Consider the following 17,044-nt stretch of genomic DNA (forward strand, 5'->3'; position numbering starts at 1 on the left):
TAAATGGAGTATGTTGCTGTGCCTCAGTTTCTCCTTTTGTAAAGCAGGGATTATGAAGTTGATCTCTCTTGTAAAGTGCTTTAAGATCTGCTGATGAAAGGTCCTGTATGAGAGCTGGGTATTATAGGCACAATGTTCCACATTTGCGCTGGGCAGAATCACAGCCTTATGTGAACAAAATGGCTATTCTACCTAATTTCATCTTTCCTGCTGTTACATAAATCTCTACGGGCATTTTTTTTAACTGGGTAGGATTTGGGGCTAAAGTTTATAACGCAGACATGCAAAATGAAGCTGAATTTTATTATAGAAGACAGAATGGAAAGGAAACCCTGACCTCCACACTTTCTTCATTGCTTTGTACTCAGGGTCATATTCGCGTCTCCTGTTGACTTCTAACTGCTGTCTCAGGTGCATTGAGAACTTTACAGAGGGAGTCAAAAGAAGTGCCAGGCATTTTAGAGCAGGAAGTGAGCAGCAGTCATCTTGTTAAAACTGCCCATAGCCCTCCAGAAGCCCTGACAACAGTAACATTTCTAGCATAAATTGGGTTGATGGGAACTTTTATGAAACTGCTTATGAATCCACAGCATCAACCAGCTTTCAGACTTGCCTTTGTCCTTGTTTTCTCTGAAGAACAATTCCCCACCCCTCCGAGGCCTAACAATACAAGGCAGAGGCACAATTTCTGCCCATCTCTGAGTATGGAAGGATGCTTTTTCCATGCAGACTGCTCTCCATGCTGAGCAGCTGGAAATCCTGTGTTAATGCCATCACCTTCTAACTCCCAATGGCATTTCAAACAACTTTAAAGTAAACAGAAGGAAAGATGTGACTCATCTCTGATCTGACCATATCTATTGTCAGGGGTTTAAATAGGAGGCTGTGTGTGGTCTGATGGTCAGCGTAAAGCTCTGGGAACCTGAGTTCTAATTTGCAATGGGTGAACCTCAAAGTTTGGTTCAGATGAACCCCAAGAAGTTCAGCAGCTGATCTAAATCTTCTGAGGTCTCCTTCTTGCACTGCTTTGCGTCCTCTCTCTCTCCACTGACTCCAAATGGAAATCTGTCTTTCTCCACCCCTCTCTGGACCTAACCCCAAACCCTGCTTCCCTTCCTTGAAGTACAAAGCTACAATCTCTGTTTACAGAGCTTTTTTCCATTTCCAGACCCCCAATAGGCCCAACTTTGGTGATCTTTGCATCCTAAGGTCCTAACGGGTTTGCAAGGTCCAGGCTGGTTTTCCTGTCCATATTTTGTATGTTTTGGGGTTCCAAACTAGCAAAATAGCAAGGGTCACATATGAATGGCACAAGAGTGTCTTCATTAGGAATCACCCTTGCATCTATCAGGTATTTATAGCACTCCTATCAGCTTAGTATCTGAGCACCTCACAAACGCTAATGAACTTGTCCATTCCCACCATCTCAATGGAGGTTTTACAGAAGGGAAACTGAGGCACAGAGAGATCTCCTGACTTGTCTAAGGTCACATAGGAAGTTCGATGTAGAGGGAGGAACTGAACACAGATCCTTTGAGTCCCAACTATAAGACTATCCCCATCACACCTGACATAAGTCTGTCTAGGATACTGGTCTTCTATTACCCTAGCATCTGGGCACCTTCTGAACTATAATTTATTTAGACTGTCAATACCCCTGAGAGCTATGGAAACATTATCTGCATTTTACAGCTAGGAAGTGCAGCACAGAGAGACTAAGAAACTTGCCTAAGGTCACAGAGGGAGCCAGTAGTATGGCAGGGATTAAACCAAAGTCTCCTAACTCCTAGAGTAGCACCCGGCCCTTCTAACTATCCTTCCTTTCACCAAATTGATCCTTGCATGATCTGCATTGTACATGACCAGCCCTTGTGCTCTTGTCAGTATGGAGCATCCTGCTCCAAGACATCCCAGAAGGGAATGTGAGCACTGGCCCTGGAGAAGTCTTAATGCAGCACAGAATGGGGGAGATTTGAGCACAATCATCATCCCAAGATCAGCACCAGGACAGCGTGGCTGACCCACTGAGGAGCTGGACAGTCACCCCAAAAATGCCTACTAAAAATATCTTCCTGGGAGCTGGAAAACAGTAAGTGTTGGAGGTGGTGGTTTCTCTGCTGGACAAATGTAAAATGGCCCATTGGACTATCCACAGCACGGTGCTATAGGTGCAGCATGCTATAAAAATCACAGAAAGAAAGAATGCAGGAAAAGCTCAATATATATTTTTAAAAACAGCATAGAGAAACCTAAAATGCCTTGTTTCTCCCTTGCTTAACCTTCTGCAGAACCTGACATGAGCTACTTTGATTTAAGGGCTGGAACTTCCTTAGGGCATCCCAGCTCCATTCCTCTCCGAGGCAACCCAATCCACTCCCTAATTAACATAGTCCCTACCCATGGGCGGGGCTTACCCTGTAAAAAAACATCCTCCATCTTGGGAAGCTCTCTCTCTCACTTCAAGGACACACAGTAGCTAGCTTCATGGTAGAGCAGGTGACTAGAGGCAGAGAAATAGGCTTAGTTTATGCTTATTTATAGGTAGACTGTCCTACTGGTAACACTGCTCCTAAGAAAGGAGGGAGGACTATATGGGACTCTTTTCTCCCAAAATGTCTGCTTAATTTCTCTGTTCACATTTTAAATGGTGGTGAAGGGAGGAGATGGGGTGAGCATGAGCTGAGGGTGCATCATGTGTCCAGCCCCTGCCCTAAAATCAGAAAAGAATACACATAGGAAAATAAGGAAGGCAGAAACCAACCAAATCTTCTTTAAGCTCTAGCTGGGCTCCCTATTTCCTTATGTAACTTTAGCAAGTCACTTGGCTCCCTTGTGCTTCAGCCTGACCAGCTGGAAAACCTGAGACCACCCTGGAAACCAGCTGCTCTATCAGAGCTGACTCTTCCTGGGGAAGTGACTCATCCAAAAACAAATCCCAAGCTCTATTTCTCTCTCTTTGCTGGAAGGTTGGCCCTGGGCTCCTGAGTGTGTAGCAGGCCCAGCTCTTTGTGCTGGGACTTCTCCGTATGTAGCTCTGATATTACCCCTCTCATTTGCCATTCCTGCCCTCTTTGCTCTCACCAGAGTTGTGAACCATAGCAATAAAAAAGGCAGGTGGTTTCCTTTAAGATCAGAGCTTCTGCTCTTCCATTATCTGCACAGTCCAGGCTCGGGCAGTTTGCACCTTCAGTGACAGAGATCATGTTCCAGCCATACTCGATCTCCGCTAGTCCAGGGAATAGAAGCCCCAAGTGACGCTCCAGCTCCGTTCCCCTGTGTAGTGATAGGAGTAGTATTTATTTGTATTGCTCTAGCACCTAGGACCGCAGTCATGGACCCAGGACCACACTGTGCTAGGTGCTGTATGACTACAGAACAAATAGCCTAAAGAGCTAACAATCTAAGTATGAGGCGGGAAACGGCAGCATGTTGCACAGCCGCACCCTTCTTTGTTGAGTCAGGACTGATCCCTCGAGTCACCTGTGGCTGATGGGACTTTCTCCTTCTGCTAATCACATACAAGCCGCCTTCACATGCTAGACTATTGCATTACCTGCTTAGTCCTTCCTCTAATTTACTGAGGAGCCTACCCTGACTTGACCCTCTGTGGTCAGCAATACATTACCAACTAGTGATCATTTCTGTTGGGCCAAATCCTGCCCCTCCTCCATAGTCACAGAGAGCCCTTGCTCAGGGAAACTGTTGCAGAAAGCTGGCGACAGGAGCCAGGATGGCCTTGGGTAGTCCACACCCTTTGTGCACCACAGAGCACTGTTCCCTGGAGAATTCTTGCACTGCACCGCACCGGGGTGCAGTGGGGGTAAGGGTGGCTGGTCCCAGTGCACAGCTATATAGATCCACTAGCTAGTCTCCCCTTGGTGAGGGATCATCTGGCAGTAGTGGTGGCTGGACATCAATGGTGCTGTCATAGAGGGGAAAGGCTTTTTTCCCTTCCACCCCCATGAAACAGCCCAGACACGAGGCTTGGTGCTGGGATCCAGGATTTTGACCTTAAAATTAATTTGTGCACTACATCCAAGACAATAGCAGTATCTGGCAAAAGCATACCTAAGAGGAGGCACGGTGGTCTAGTAGATAGGCTATGTTCCCTTGTTCTATGGCTCAGGGCTTCGTTCTCCAGGGCTACCAATCCTGCACCTGTCACCAGCACTAATTCCATTTTAAAATACAGAGGCTGGGGTTCAAGTCCCAGCTGGGCCATGGACTGGCTGTATGTGGCCTTGGGCAGATCACTGCTCCTCTCTTTCTCCTCCTGTCCCCTGTCTATCTTGTCTGTTTATGCTGTCAATTCTTTAGGGCAGCGACTCTATGTTTGCACCTTGTAATAAGAAAAGAAAGACCGTATGGATATGGGATATTCATGCACAGGGCAACCGTTAGGAGAACCCAAGATATGCTCACTTAATGCTAACAGCCTCCGCTCCTGTAACTGAACCATGGGTGAAAAATCCCCCCTAAACCTATTTGATTAACATCTTTACCCTGTATGCGCAAGGAAGGATCCGCATGATTAATCTTTTAAAACAACAAATCTGTGGTTGCAAGCCATTCCATTTTCCCCATGATACAATCTCAGTTATTAACAATTGCCTCTGTAGTAGAGACCTTTTGCCTTCCTCTTCACATTCACCTTTAATAACAACTTGCTTAGAACCATCGCCTCTGAAGTTAGTGACCTCTAGGGCTACATAGTGCAGCCAGATGGAATATCTGCTGCTTTGCAGTGTGTAACCACTCTGCTTCCCCACCCAATAGTTTAGGCCAGCTTTTACAAACCCATCCACCTGCTACTACAAATCCAATCAGTTAAAACAAATGCAGCAGAGGAGGAGGTGGCCCAAGCATAAGCGGGTTGGCCAGAAAGCACAGGAGTGGACTGGAGGGAAGTTCTATCTTCTTAAAATGTTATTGAAAGACAAAAATGTTTAAAGATTAAAACGCAGTTATATTTTTAAAGCAAAAATGTGCTTTTGTCTATAATCAGAAGAGAGCGCCTCTTTCTGAAGAAACACGGAGAGATTCTGATCTCTGTGATGCTGATGTAAACTCCACTGAAATCAATGTTGTCTGAGTGGATTTATACTAAGATCAGAATTTTTCCCCATAGTATTTAAATAGGAGGGATCTTTAACCTACAAATCATAAAGAGGAGCTTTCCAACATTTCCAAACTACACTCCGTGGAAACCTTTTCCAGTTCTGTTATATTCTTTTGGAAGAAGTTCAGCTGAACTGTGTCTGTTCACAAAAGCAGTAAAACAGACCTCACGCCTGTAAACAGCTCTTGTCCCTTTTTCTAGGGAAGAAAGCTGTTTATGGGCCACTGTTGGAGCTACATTTACTTGCCCAACAGCCTGAATGTACAAGCAGTAGGCTGCCAAATAGACAACATTTCAGATGCCAGTAATGAGGAAAGAGCATGCATACTATAGATGTGGTGCATGTATCCAAAAGCTTTAGACTGTCATGCTTGGGGATTAAATCTGTGTTAAGGGGTTTTGATCTATCTTAAAAGTTAAATGAATTTGTTTCAAATGTGTTGCTAATGAAAAAAGAAAGAGAAGAAAGTGACAAAATTACAGCTGTAAATCTGCTTTATTAGATTAATTAAAAAAAAAATGCAGTGACCCTGCGTCTAGCTCCACTTTACTTGCTTTACGCAAGTGGCCTACTCTTTGCTGGATTTCAACAGCCCTATAGTAACAAACCAAAGCTCGGTGCTGCATATTCAAAGGGGCATGTGTACTGGTATACACTGAAGGTTTCCTCTTGCGGGACCCTCCTGCTCTGATCACCAGGCAAAATTCTCATCCGTACTTGGATTTTACTGACGCTCCAGTTAGGCAATGTACTTGTCTAACTTTTAGTATATGACTAGTCCAAGTTGACAGTTCACTCCACATCAGCCCCTCTTATTCTCTTCTGCCCTCCTCCCCTCCCCTCCCCTCCCCTCCTTTCCTTTCCTTTCCTTTCCCTTCCCTTCCCTTTTAGCTGAAATCTTCATAAGTAACCCATCCAAACCCACAACCCTGTGGAGTTAACATGACATTTGCTGCTACCACATTGTTCACTGTGCTTGTGAGTTCTACCTTTCCCCCCAGCCTGTGTCTGTCTTGTCTATTTATGTTATAAGCTCTTTGGGGGCAGGGACTGTCGACTATGGTTGTACATAACACAAGAACTAGGGGGCATCAAATGAAACTAATAGACTGCAGATTTCAAACAAACAAAAGGAAATATTTTTTCCACACAACACACAGTCAACCTTGCCAAAGGATGTTATGAAGGCCAAGACTATAACAGGGTTAAAAAAAGAACTAGAGAAATTCATGGAGGATAGGTCCATCAATGGCCATTAGCCAGGATGGACAGGGATGGTATCCCTAGCCTCTGTTTGCCAGAAGCTGGGAATGGGCGACAGGGGGTGGATCACTTGGTGATTACCTGTTCTGTTCATTCCCTCTGGGACTCCTGGTATTGATCACTGTCGGCAGACAGAATACTGGGCTAGATGGACCTTTGGTCTAACCCAGTATGGCCATTCATATGTTCTTATGTACAGTGCCTTGCTCAATGGAGCCTCATTTTTGGCTGGCCCTGAGGCACTGCCATAATAAATGTGATTAATGATAATTGCAGAGAGTAGAGCTGAATTGGAGGCCTGGCTATATATCAGATAAAGAGCTGATAGTAAAAGTGTGAATAAAAGCATTGAGATGCCCATTCCAGTTACTTTCATGGCTGCCTCCCAGAGTCCGCCACATCTATCCCTCATCTCTCTAGTTGCAGGCATGGCACATTTTTGGCCTGGCAGCCTCAACAGTGTCCCTTTGAAACGTTTTCTAAAAACATTCTGTTTACAAGCTAGCTGGTGTGTTACCTACATTAACATATGGTGCACCTCTCTGCTATATCAACAATAGTGATTCACTGGATTTATTATTAGGCAAATGATCTATAAAATTCCAGTATGTTTCTTGCTCCACTTGAATACACAAACACTGATCATCCTTTCCTTGGTTTGGCTGTTTCAAAATGTAGATCGCTCACACTGGAACATCCATGGCATGTATTATCTCTCTACCTGCACTTTAGCCTTAGCATACTGCACTTGGACATCGTACTCAGTCTCCGAAGTGAGAGTGATTTTTATCTTATATAACATATGTGCTGGCAATTTCAAGGAACAACACAGAGAGCTGAGGATACAGCTTCCCGATTACTGGTCAGAACTAGGTTTTGAATGCTGAATGCTTGGGTGAAATTCACCACTGTGGCTTTGATTAATCTCCCCTATTTTAAATGCATTTTAAGGTACACAGGCTGTTAACCAGGCCCTCTTCAATGGAGTGAATTTCACCTTCTAAGTATATTTTTGTGTGACTTTTCTTTAAGCCTTTTTAGTGTTCCTTTCAAAAGGGAAAGGGGAAAAAGGTGATAGGATGGTTTGGGGCCTCACCAATGAGATCTGGAGTCTATCACCCCTAGCTCGTGGGTTTGAATCTTCCCCCAGACAGCAGTGACTAACCATTTGTTTGTACCATTTGATAGCTCTTTGGTGACCTATGTGAAATGGAGATGATGGTTTCAGTCCACTTCCTAGCGGCAAGTGTCTGTACCACAAAGCCACCATCACTAGTGGCACTGGTTGGTTAGACCCTCTGTTGGTAGATTCATCATGAAGACAGAGGAATAAACATATTCTGGAGATTAAAGTACTCTCTCACCCCATTGTTGATCCCTATTCCTATCCTCGTGGAGTGGGGCATATGTGCCTTTCCACTGCCCATTGTGTCCTATGTCTCTTGCTAGAGGACTTAACTCTGCAGGGCTATCAGTCCTGTACCTGTCACCGCCACTAAATCCACTTTATAATTTAAAAAAAAAAAAAGCGTGTGTGTGTCGGGGGAATCTCCCATGGAAGTGAACAAGTGTTGAGGAAATTAAAAACGACATGTTCTTTTTAGCTGTTAAAACCAATTGTTCCAATGTAACTTAGATCTGGGTTTTTTTAATGTAATTTAAGTGCTGGGTAGACCTTAACAGCACTATCTAGCGTGGAACTCTGGAATCTGGCACTTTATACATTTTAGATTTTTGGATCTACTTGAGCTGACAGAGCCCTTGTATCTGTACTTATTGTGGCACAAATACAGCATGTATGTGCAGTCAGTATTTGTGGGGAAAATCCACGTGAAATTTCTTTCCCAGGCGGTGACTGCACATGGGTTGTGGGTGCTTGGCAATGTTAAATATCGTATCCAGTTTAAATGTTTCAGATTTTAGCTCAGCCATGTTGCTCACTGATCACTGAGCGAATGCCCAGTCTGGATCAGGCAAATCAAAGGCCAAATCCCACTTGCCTTATTCATGTAAACCATCCTGTGGCCCCATCTTTCTCCTAAAGATCTGTAGATAGATTTGCTCCCAGGCTCAAACTCTGTGGGCTCCCGACACCATGTATGTGAGAGGGATGCATATGTTCACTGAGAGAAGAATAGGAACAGGAGTACTTGTGGCACCTTAGAGACTAACAAAGTTATTTGAGCAGAAGCTTTCGTGAGCTACAGCTCACGTGCCACTAGCTGAGCAAATGGATGCCCAGATTGTCCACTTCCATAAAGACATCTGTGGAAAGGAAACCTGGACTTTATTCCAAACTGTCCCATCAGAGGATTGGTGCTTGACCTTCTAAACCCTCATATATTGTGAGACCTACTGGGAAATGCCGTGGGCCTTGGACCATCTGCACAGAGGCACAGGGTCTCCACATCACTCCTCGGACCACTTAGCACCACAACATCAGGACTCCCATCCCATATAGTCCCTGCTGCTGGCTACCCTGAGTCCTCTGACTATGGCTCACTGTGTGCAGAATGGATCACCATTGTGGATGGGAACCCTGTGGACTTTTGGGTGGACAATGCCCAGGAGGGACAGGAGTGTCTTCCCAGCTCATCCCCTCCCAGGAAGTCTGAACTCCCAGGTGAGAGCACACTGTGTGGGGCTGCTGCTATCTTCCTTTTGCTTCCCTCTAACTTTTTGAGCAGAGAAACAGAAAGGACTATTTGGGCCTAGCAAATTTCTTGGAGCCAAGTGATAAACCAAGGTAACAGGAAGGTTATGATAGAAATGCAGTTCTGGCAGATGCTTAACTGCATCATTTTCCTGCCATCACTCTAAAAACTGTGGAAAAGGCGCCCTTCTATTTCTCCTGAAGTTTTGTGACCAGAGACAGCCTATGAAACAAGTGTTTGCTGCGCCTGTTTCCCTTCCCCAAAATAACAGCTTCTTTTTGACCATTATCACGCCACATGGTGTAGGCGGACTAAGGGTTCTGGGGAGGGCAAATGAAATGGTTCTTTGGGATACACCCCAAATGTAATTAATTCGTTTTCCTTAACAGGCCCTATCTTCCGCTAGTTGTAAATAGGCATAGCTCTATTAGCATCAGTGATCTAGCCCAAAATGTGTGTGTAGGTGGCAAGGGGATGCTTAGGCCAGAGCAGCTTCCTACTGCAGATGTGGAGCCCAGCTGTTTGTTCCTTTCAATGCTAGCAGTCGTTTTACATCCATTTACATTTTCAGGGCCATCTCTGCAAAAGAAAAGGGATAGACTCTTCCTTTCTAAACAATTAAGTGAAAGCTGAAATTTACATTTCTTGGCTGCCCAAATCAGGAAGGGTTCATGGTTAAGGAGTTTTGAGGGGCCTAAAGACTGGTTCCACATACGGCTAACTCTTTTCCCCACAGCGCAGCCTGCTAATGACCATCTTTATTGTTGCATTTCTGAATCGGATTTTAATTATGCATACCACATAGCTAAATTTGGGGGATCTACAGTAACTGCCCATCAGGGGACAATATTGCAAACACTAGCCTAGCAATGGTAATTGTAAGATAAGATGTATTTCTAGCAGACTTGCATTATTGAGCTCTTTCTAGAAATTTGATTGCATTTAATTAAAAATTATTGGTTTAAATCTACTCCATATGGCTTTTCTTTTACGTATGAAAATTAAAAAGTGAATCTTCTCATCTGTCAGTTTCAATGCCCCCCACCCAATCACAAGCATTCAGAACGTGGTGGTTTCTGGATCATTATAATTCTATATCCTTTTCAAATTCTGTTCATTGAAACTTTAATGAAGATTTGCACTGGTTCATTCATCAACTATGTAGCCTTTCACCAATATACAGACAGATGCTAGCTACCAACACTAGGTGAATATAGTGAGGTGCCATATGTGTTACATATGTGCTGTTTCAAAGCAGTCAGGGTCTCAGATGAGTAAAAAAAGCATCATAATAAAAGTAGGCCAGGAATTTTAAGTTAATATCATCATGAGGCTTTCTGTGGCAGGGTTACTTCTCCTATGATTCCATACTCTAAAGTTAGGGCCCTTGAAGTCCGTTTTAAGAAGCACCATTTTAACAATAAATATACTAACTATATATATGTGTGTGTGTGTATATGTGTATATATATATATATATATATATATATATATAGTTAGTACACACACACACACACACTATGTACAATTACCCTATTTTGAGATTAGACTATTCAGTTACATAATGCGCTGGATTAGAACAGAACTATATTGTTTATCCATTTTGATAATCCATTTTGTGCATGGTCTTTTTCTGTTTTGTACAGCATTGAATACATGAATGAAGCTCAATAAAAACTTGTTAGTAACATGCACATCTCTGCTCCCCAAACAGCCTTCTGCCAAGAAAGGGGTTATTTAGGAATGCCCAATTTTCATTTTTCCCTTAGCAGCAGAAACAGCATACACAACAAACAACCTGAAATACCATGTTCAAACCTTGACCTCGAGACTTCCTTGAACCAGTTCTGATTGGCTTTTCCCCATATGTCTAAGTCATAACAATTTACATAGTTCAATATTTTTACCTTAAAGAACAACCCAAAATGGGTGGTATGTCTCTGATACAAACAAATGGCCCAGTTTCAAAGCAAATGTGAGTTTTCTCAATGGAAACAGAGCTGCTGAAAGGAAAATGACAGTGGACCATTAGTGAGATCTGACTAATGTGAGCTTCCCCAAGCAATTAATATTTTGATTTCCTGCCCTATGCAAAATGCATAGGAGGAGGATATTTGAAAACACACATTTCATGAAAAAGTGAAACATGAGTGTGAAACAGCTCAGGTGGGAAAGAACAAAAGATGCATTTAAAATGTGGCTGGAAGACTTTAATTCATGTAACTTACCCCAGATTTTTCATTCAGGTGCCTTTCCTTTGTTTCCCTGTTAGCTGTTCTAACTGGAAGCAGTGGGCTAAATTCCCTTCTCCTTTACACTAATCTCACCCCATTGGCTTCAAGCTATGATATGATTATAAAATGAAATAGGGAGGTTATAGTGGCATATCAAGGAGAAGACAAACGGTCCCAAATAGAGTTGCACCAGAACAAATAGTTAAAGTGAAGCTGAAAAATCACAAAATGCAACACATGCAGTTTCAGAAAAAACATTTATGTAATTCATTCAGAAGTCAGAAGCTGCCAAAACTCCATAATGAAAGATTTTTAAGCAATTTAATAAATTAATAGACTGTTCAGATTAGGTCCTGGTTTGCTTGGCATTTTTGGGTCCATATTTAATTGCTGTACTTTGAAGGATAAATTAAGTACACAATGTTGCATATGGAAATTGGCAAGAATGATGAAATGAAAGCCGAGATTCCAGGACCCAGTAAGATAGTTTGTATCTGTAATAAATTCCATTCAAACAAGAATTCAGAAATATTGCTCATAAAAAAAATAGGTCCACCAGAGTAAAATGATTATTTTTAAATGCACTTTGTTTGACTTATGTCCTCTACCCAGATATGATCATCCAATTCCACTGGGTTTGTTAGTATGTGTTTACAAAAAGAGTTTCAATACATCTTAATTTAGTCTCTTTTCACTGATAATGGTTTATCTTGTATTCTTCCAAACTCTTTCTTGAAAGCATTGCCTGAACAAGGAGAATAAGCCAAGCAAAACGGAGGATCTGCCTATGACACCTAACAGAGGAAGTCTTGATTGGTCAAGGCTAGCAGGTCTTACATAATAATTTACTACAGTACCTTTCTGTTTCCTGGTCTGTGGTTTGCTGCTTGTTCTCAAAGGTTGTGAAGCTGCTCATATCCACATAGCCGTCATTCTCATTAGCAGCAGACAATGCCCTACTGGGATCTTCAAAAAATTCTGTAAAAGTTCCTGCTCTAGTTGGTCTTCGAGGCGGAATTTGTATATTTTCATAATCAGAGCTCACAGCTGGAATGTTCTCATAGTCAGAAGTATCAGCATTAGGGAACGAAATAGACCTAGGTTTAGTTAAGGGAAGTGGCATGAAAGGAGGTCTGGATCGATCCTCAAAGGACTCCACTCTTGACACACTCCTGCTAAAGGTTTTGGGTGTCCCTTTTCTTTTACCATCCTTGTAGAAAAGAACAGTAGAGGGAGACTCAGAAGCTCGCAGCTTCCCAGGATGGGACTTTAGCTGAGGTGAACTACTCAAGCTCCTTCTGTCCAGTTCCATAATCCTAGAAGGCCCGTGATAGCTAGACTCTGAAGAGGACCTTGAAGAGGAAACATTAACATCCACATGGACCTTATTTTCTGTCTTCTTCTTGAATTTTAGGGTGAGGAACCTCTTAAAAGATGATTTCTTTTTCTTAGTGTACTTATCAGGAGATTCATTCTCTATTAAAAGTGAGGGGGAACTTTTAGTGATTGGCTTTTTGGTGATACAGGCTAGTTCAAAAGGAGGTGGTATATCAACAACTGAGGATGGGGTGGACACACCACTTGATGAAAGGTGATTCCTCTGCGAAAAGCTACCTGAAGAACCAATTACACAGGGCAAAGAGAGGTTGTCTTCTGTCCTCTTTATTCTATTGTCATCCAATGTAGAGCCATCGGTTTCTCTGTAAACAGAGACTGGCATATCTCTCCCTTCTACCGAGTAAGACCGTGGGTATAAAATAAAGCGTCTTGATGTGGCTGGTAAGGCCCTATTGATTTCCATTGGTTTTCCTTCCAATGGCACTAAGTTATTGGTTAAATATTCAGTCATAGAATCATCATTTGAGGACTGTACATCCGTTTCTGGTCCAGTTTCTTCTGGAACAGTTTCTGGCACATAGCCAGGCACTTTCCCAGAGAGTGACCTTGTTCTAGTGACCATACTTTTTCGATCAATGGATAGCAGGTTGTTTTCAGTGTCTACAATTAGTTCTTCTCTTATGCTGTAATCACATGGAATATCTTCTAATTCAGTCTGCACCACTTCTCTAACATGAGGGATTGCATTCTCTGAGGGCATCACATAAGGATCATCTAGAGAATCACTGGTTGTTTCTCCTTCCTCATGTACAACAACTGCTTCAGGGACTTCTAAATACTCACTAGACTCATGTTCACTAGCACAGTCTGCTTTAAATTTACTGTGATCACATCTAGCTAATTCTTCCGCTGTATGGTATTTATCCTCAATTGATGCTTGTTCGGATGGATTTGGGGAGCTTTCTTCAAAGCTACTATGACGGACCTTGTTGCCTTCAAACACTTGTTCATCTGATTCAGATTCTCCCAAGACACATTCATTGTCACCACAATCTTCAACAAACACATTTGGTTTAGATTCCACTTCCAGCTCTGGCTCACTAACAGTTTGAGGGCTAGAGAGCTGGCTATCATTACTCAAAGTCCTTTCCAGTTGCAAATTCTCATCTAAGTTTTCTTGGGGTGAGTCAATGACCTCTTCATTGCATTCACTCTCAAAAGGAACAATTTGACAACTATCATCTATATTTTCTGCCTTCACCACTTCTTCCTCTTTTTCAGAGTCTTCTCTAGGCTCACATGTTGTCTCTGATGTTTCCTCCTCACTCTTCATCTCAATGGTTTGGTACCCATCATCTATATAGTCTTCCCTTTCCACATTTGTTTCTTTGTCGCTATCTGGACCTACTTCCTCTTCTTCAGCTGCAGCTTCATTGATGGAACCTCCCAAATCCTCTTCTGCATCAGGTTCATTTTCTTTCAGTCCTAACCCAATGTCTGTTTCTTCTTCATCAACATCATCGGCATTTGCACAATCATAATTTACTAATTCCGTTTCTGTACTCAATACAAACTCTGCATTATCATCCAGGTCACCATTATTTGCTGGACTCACTTCCGTGTCATCATTTGATAGCTCATCTTCTAAAGTTTGGGGCAGTTCATCATTCTCTTCTGGTGTTGGCTCATCATCTACAGGTAAATGTGTTAGAATAATGTCTTCACAGATATTGCCCGTCAAGTCCTCATCTCCATTCAAAATCTTACAGTTTTCCAGGTTATACTCATTATTGTCCTTTACCAGATCGAGGTTATTAAACGTTTCCTCAGCCTCACCTTTGAAATAGTTTTTCGGATCATCTACACAGTCCATTTCTTCATCCATATTCTTAGAAGCAACATCTTCTACTTCAGGGGCTCCTGAAGACACTTGACTAAGTGCTTCAGACCTGTCACAGTCTCTCATTTCTGTTGATCCATCTGACTCCAGTTCCACATGTTCCACAGCATCTGAACAGTCATTGTCCTTGGCTTCAGTTATTTCTGGATTACAGATCTCCTCTTCATCAGCTATGCTGTGATCCTCTACCTCCCCTGCTGCTTCTGGAGTTTCTAAGACCTCATTCTCTGGTGATGACTCTAAACACTGGTCATGTGCATGTTCAAAGTCATCACAGTCTTTATCAGTCAGCTGAGCTTCAGGAACTACGATGTATTCATCACCAGCCTCAGATTCTAAGCACTCAATGTTGCATTGATTTACTTCATACAGCTCTCCATCAGGACATATCAGTTTTCCATTTGTGAATTTATTTAAGTTATTGTTGGTATAAACACTGGATCTGCCCTCGGTGTCAGCTGAGAGTTTTGGCTTGGGAGCAATGGGTGGTTTTGGACCCCTAGACATAGAGTTTGGATTATGAAGAATATCAGGCCTTGACAATGAAGAAGGAAATTTGGAGACAGCCACGGAAGAAAGATGACTGATAATCTTTGGTTTTGGTGCTAGTGGTGGTTTTGTGAAGTCTGGAAAAGAAACAACAAAAAAGCCATATTAGCAGTTTGCCATCCTGGTTTCAACAAATATCTATTCACTGGTTTAATAGAAATATAGTGGCAGTGAAGCCACCAGAGAATCCACTGCAATTTGTTTATAGTAATTTTGACTAGAATTGTAGTGCAGCTGGGCCATAGAGGAGAATGGTGGCAGGAAGCACTGAACTACAACTCCCATGAAGCACTGTGGCCACTTAGGCGGACACAGCTTAATATCAGACTGAGCCAAACAGAAACCTATCAATACAGGAATGTCAAAATTTTTCATTTCAATCAGAAATGTTGAAACAATGTTTCAATATTCCCAAAATGAAATTTTGGGGTTTTGACCAAATGTTTTCAGTTTTTTATGTTCAGATTTTCAATTAAAAATCAAAAGTTTCAGTGGAAAGAAGACACTTAGAAATCTTTATTGGAACACCCAGTTCCATCATAAAACAGTCTTTCAACAGAAAAATTTTGACCAGTTCTAGTTTTAATCCATAAAAATGCAGTGCAAGCAATTTGTAGCAATGTTTTAATCTGTATTGTAGACTGCAAAACAAATCCAACACTCAGTTTGTTCTGCCAGCAATTTAAATGGTTAATTCAGACTTGTAAAACTGACATGAATGTTTACCAGCCCAAAGCACAAAATCTATTCTCCCACTTTTACTATGGTGACTGATAATGAAAAACTCAATGATATGTTACTTGCTGGTCAACTAATTTATTCACCCAGGGCGAAAAGAATTTCTGAAGGCTTGGTTAAGTCTTTACATTAATTATGTAGCTGAGCTACAACACACTGAATGAAATCCTTGTACCCTAAAATGAGGAGAGGTAATTGGTGTCAACTTAAGTTCAGTTTTCAAAATGTATAACTTCTTCAGTTGCTTCACTGTTCAGAAGACACAACAACAACGTAAACGACAATCCCACTTGGCAAGCAATTCTCTTTTATTTAGAGTACATTTTGGTACTCCTAAAAGTTGAACATGGATGGCCCTGGAAACTGAAAGCCATGTTTTAGCTGAAGAAGAGCATAGGAGACTGCAAGCTTTTTCCACACCACCAACATTGACTCCATTATGTCAACCTGGGCTTTCCTGGCCACCCACCTATAGGGTGAGGTGGTATTTAATTATCCCTGTACATTCAGCCCTCAGGTGGTACACTGCCAACAAGAGAGCCATTTAATGCCAATTTGTGGTGAGTTTTGTGATGTAGAGACTCATCCACTACAAACTAGACAGACCCTCAGTTCAGGTCATGCAGGCCACAGAATAGCCATCAGATGACCTGGGCAAGGCATGAAGCAGTGAGGTTGAGATGAAAGGCTCAATATCTCATCACCATTCATATGAGCTGTCCAATCACCTTTCTCAAACAATTTAATTTACTAGTTCCTTATCTGGAGGGAAAATTTGTCCAGTACTAAGGTCCTATTGGTACTTTAAAAGCCCATTGTTAGGCTGTATTCATTCCAGCATATACACATGTATCCCTGGTGACAGAAAGTTGGTTAGTCTCTAAGGTGCCACAAGTAATCCTTTTCTTTATTCAGAGAGGGGTTGGAGCAGTTCAGGGTGTCTGCAACCTCCAGTCTCTTTTTGGGTGGGGCCTGAATTTGTGTATCAGAGCCCCCAGATGGGTGCCATTGACCATGCCAGGGTTCATGGCCAGTGTAACTAGCAGCTGCACTGATTCCTTTTCCTAGCACCAGAGCTTAAAGCTGCCGTCCCTTGTGGAACTGCCCAGCAAGTTAGCAATGTACTGCAGTTTCGTAACACCCTGCACCTCAAGCATTTCATGGACACTTGCAACATTTTGTGACAAAAGAAGTTTTACCAAATGCAATCTTTTGGTGATGATTTTTAGAATGTTAAAAGCATTATTTT

The 17,044-nt window shown here is 42.3% G+C and overlaps 1 protein-coding gene across 3 annotated transcripts in view; it reads right to left on the reverse strand.

Annotated features, from left to right (window-relative positions):
* FGD5 (FYVE, RhoGEF and PH domain containing 5) overlaps window positions 1-17,044 on the reverse strand; it is a 152,110-nt gene that overhangs the window by 121,493 nt on the left and 13,573 nt on the right. For all 3 annotated transcript variants that reach the window (XM_084633330.1, XM_084633329.1, XM_084633331.1), the window contains exon 2: window positions 12,128-15,134. In XM_084633330.1, coding sequence (XP_084489456.1) covers window positions 12,128-15,134 — 3,007 coding nt within the window. The remainder of the gene's footprint in view (window positions 1-12,127; window positions 15,135-17,044) is intronic.

The sequence above is a fragment of the Lepidochelys olivacea genome (genome assembly GCF_965140295.1).
Source record: "Lepidochelys olivacea isolate rLepOli2 genome assembly, chromosome: 7".
Taxonomy (NCBI): domain Eukaryota; kingdom Metazoa; phylum Chordata; order Testudines; family Cheloniidae; genus Lepidochelys; species Lepidochelys olivacea.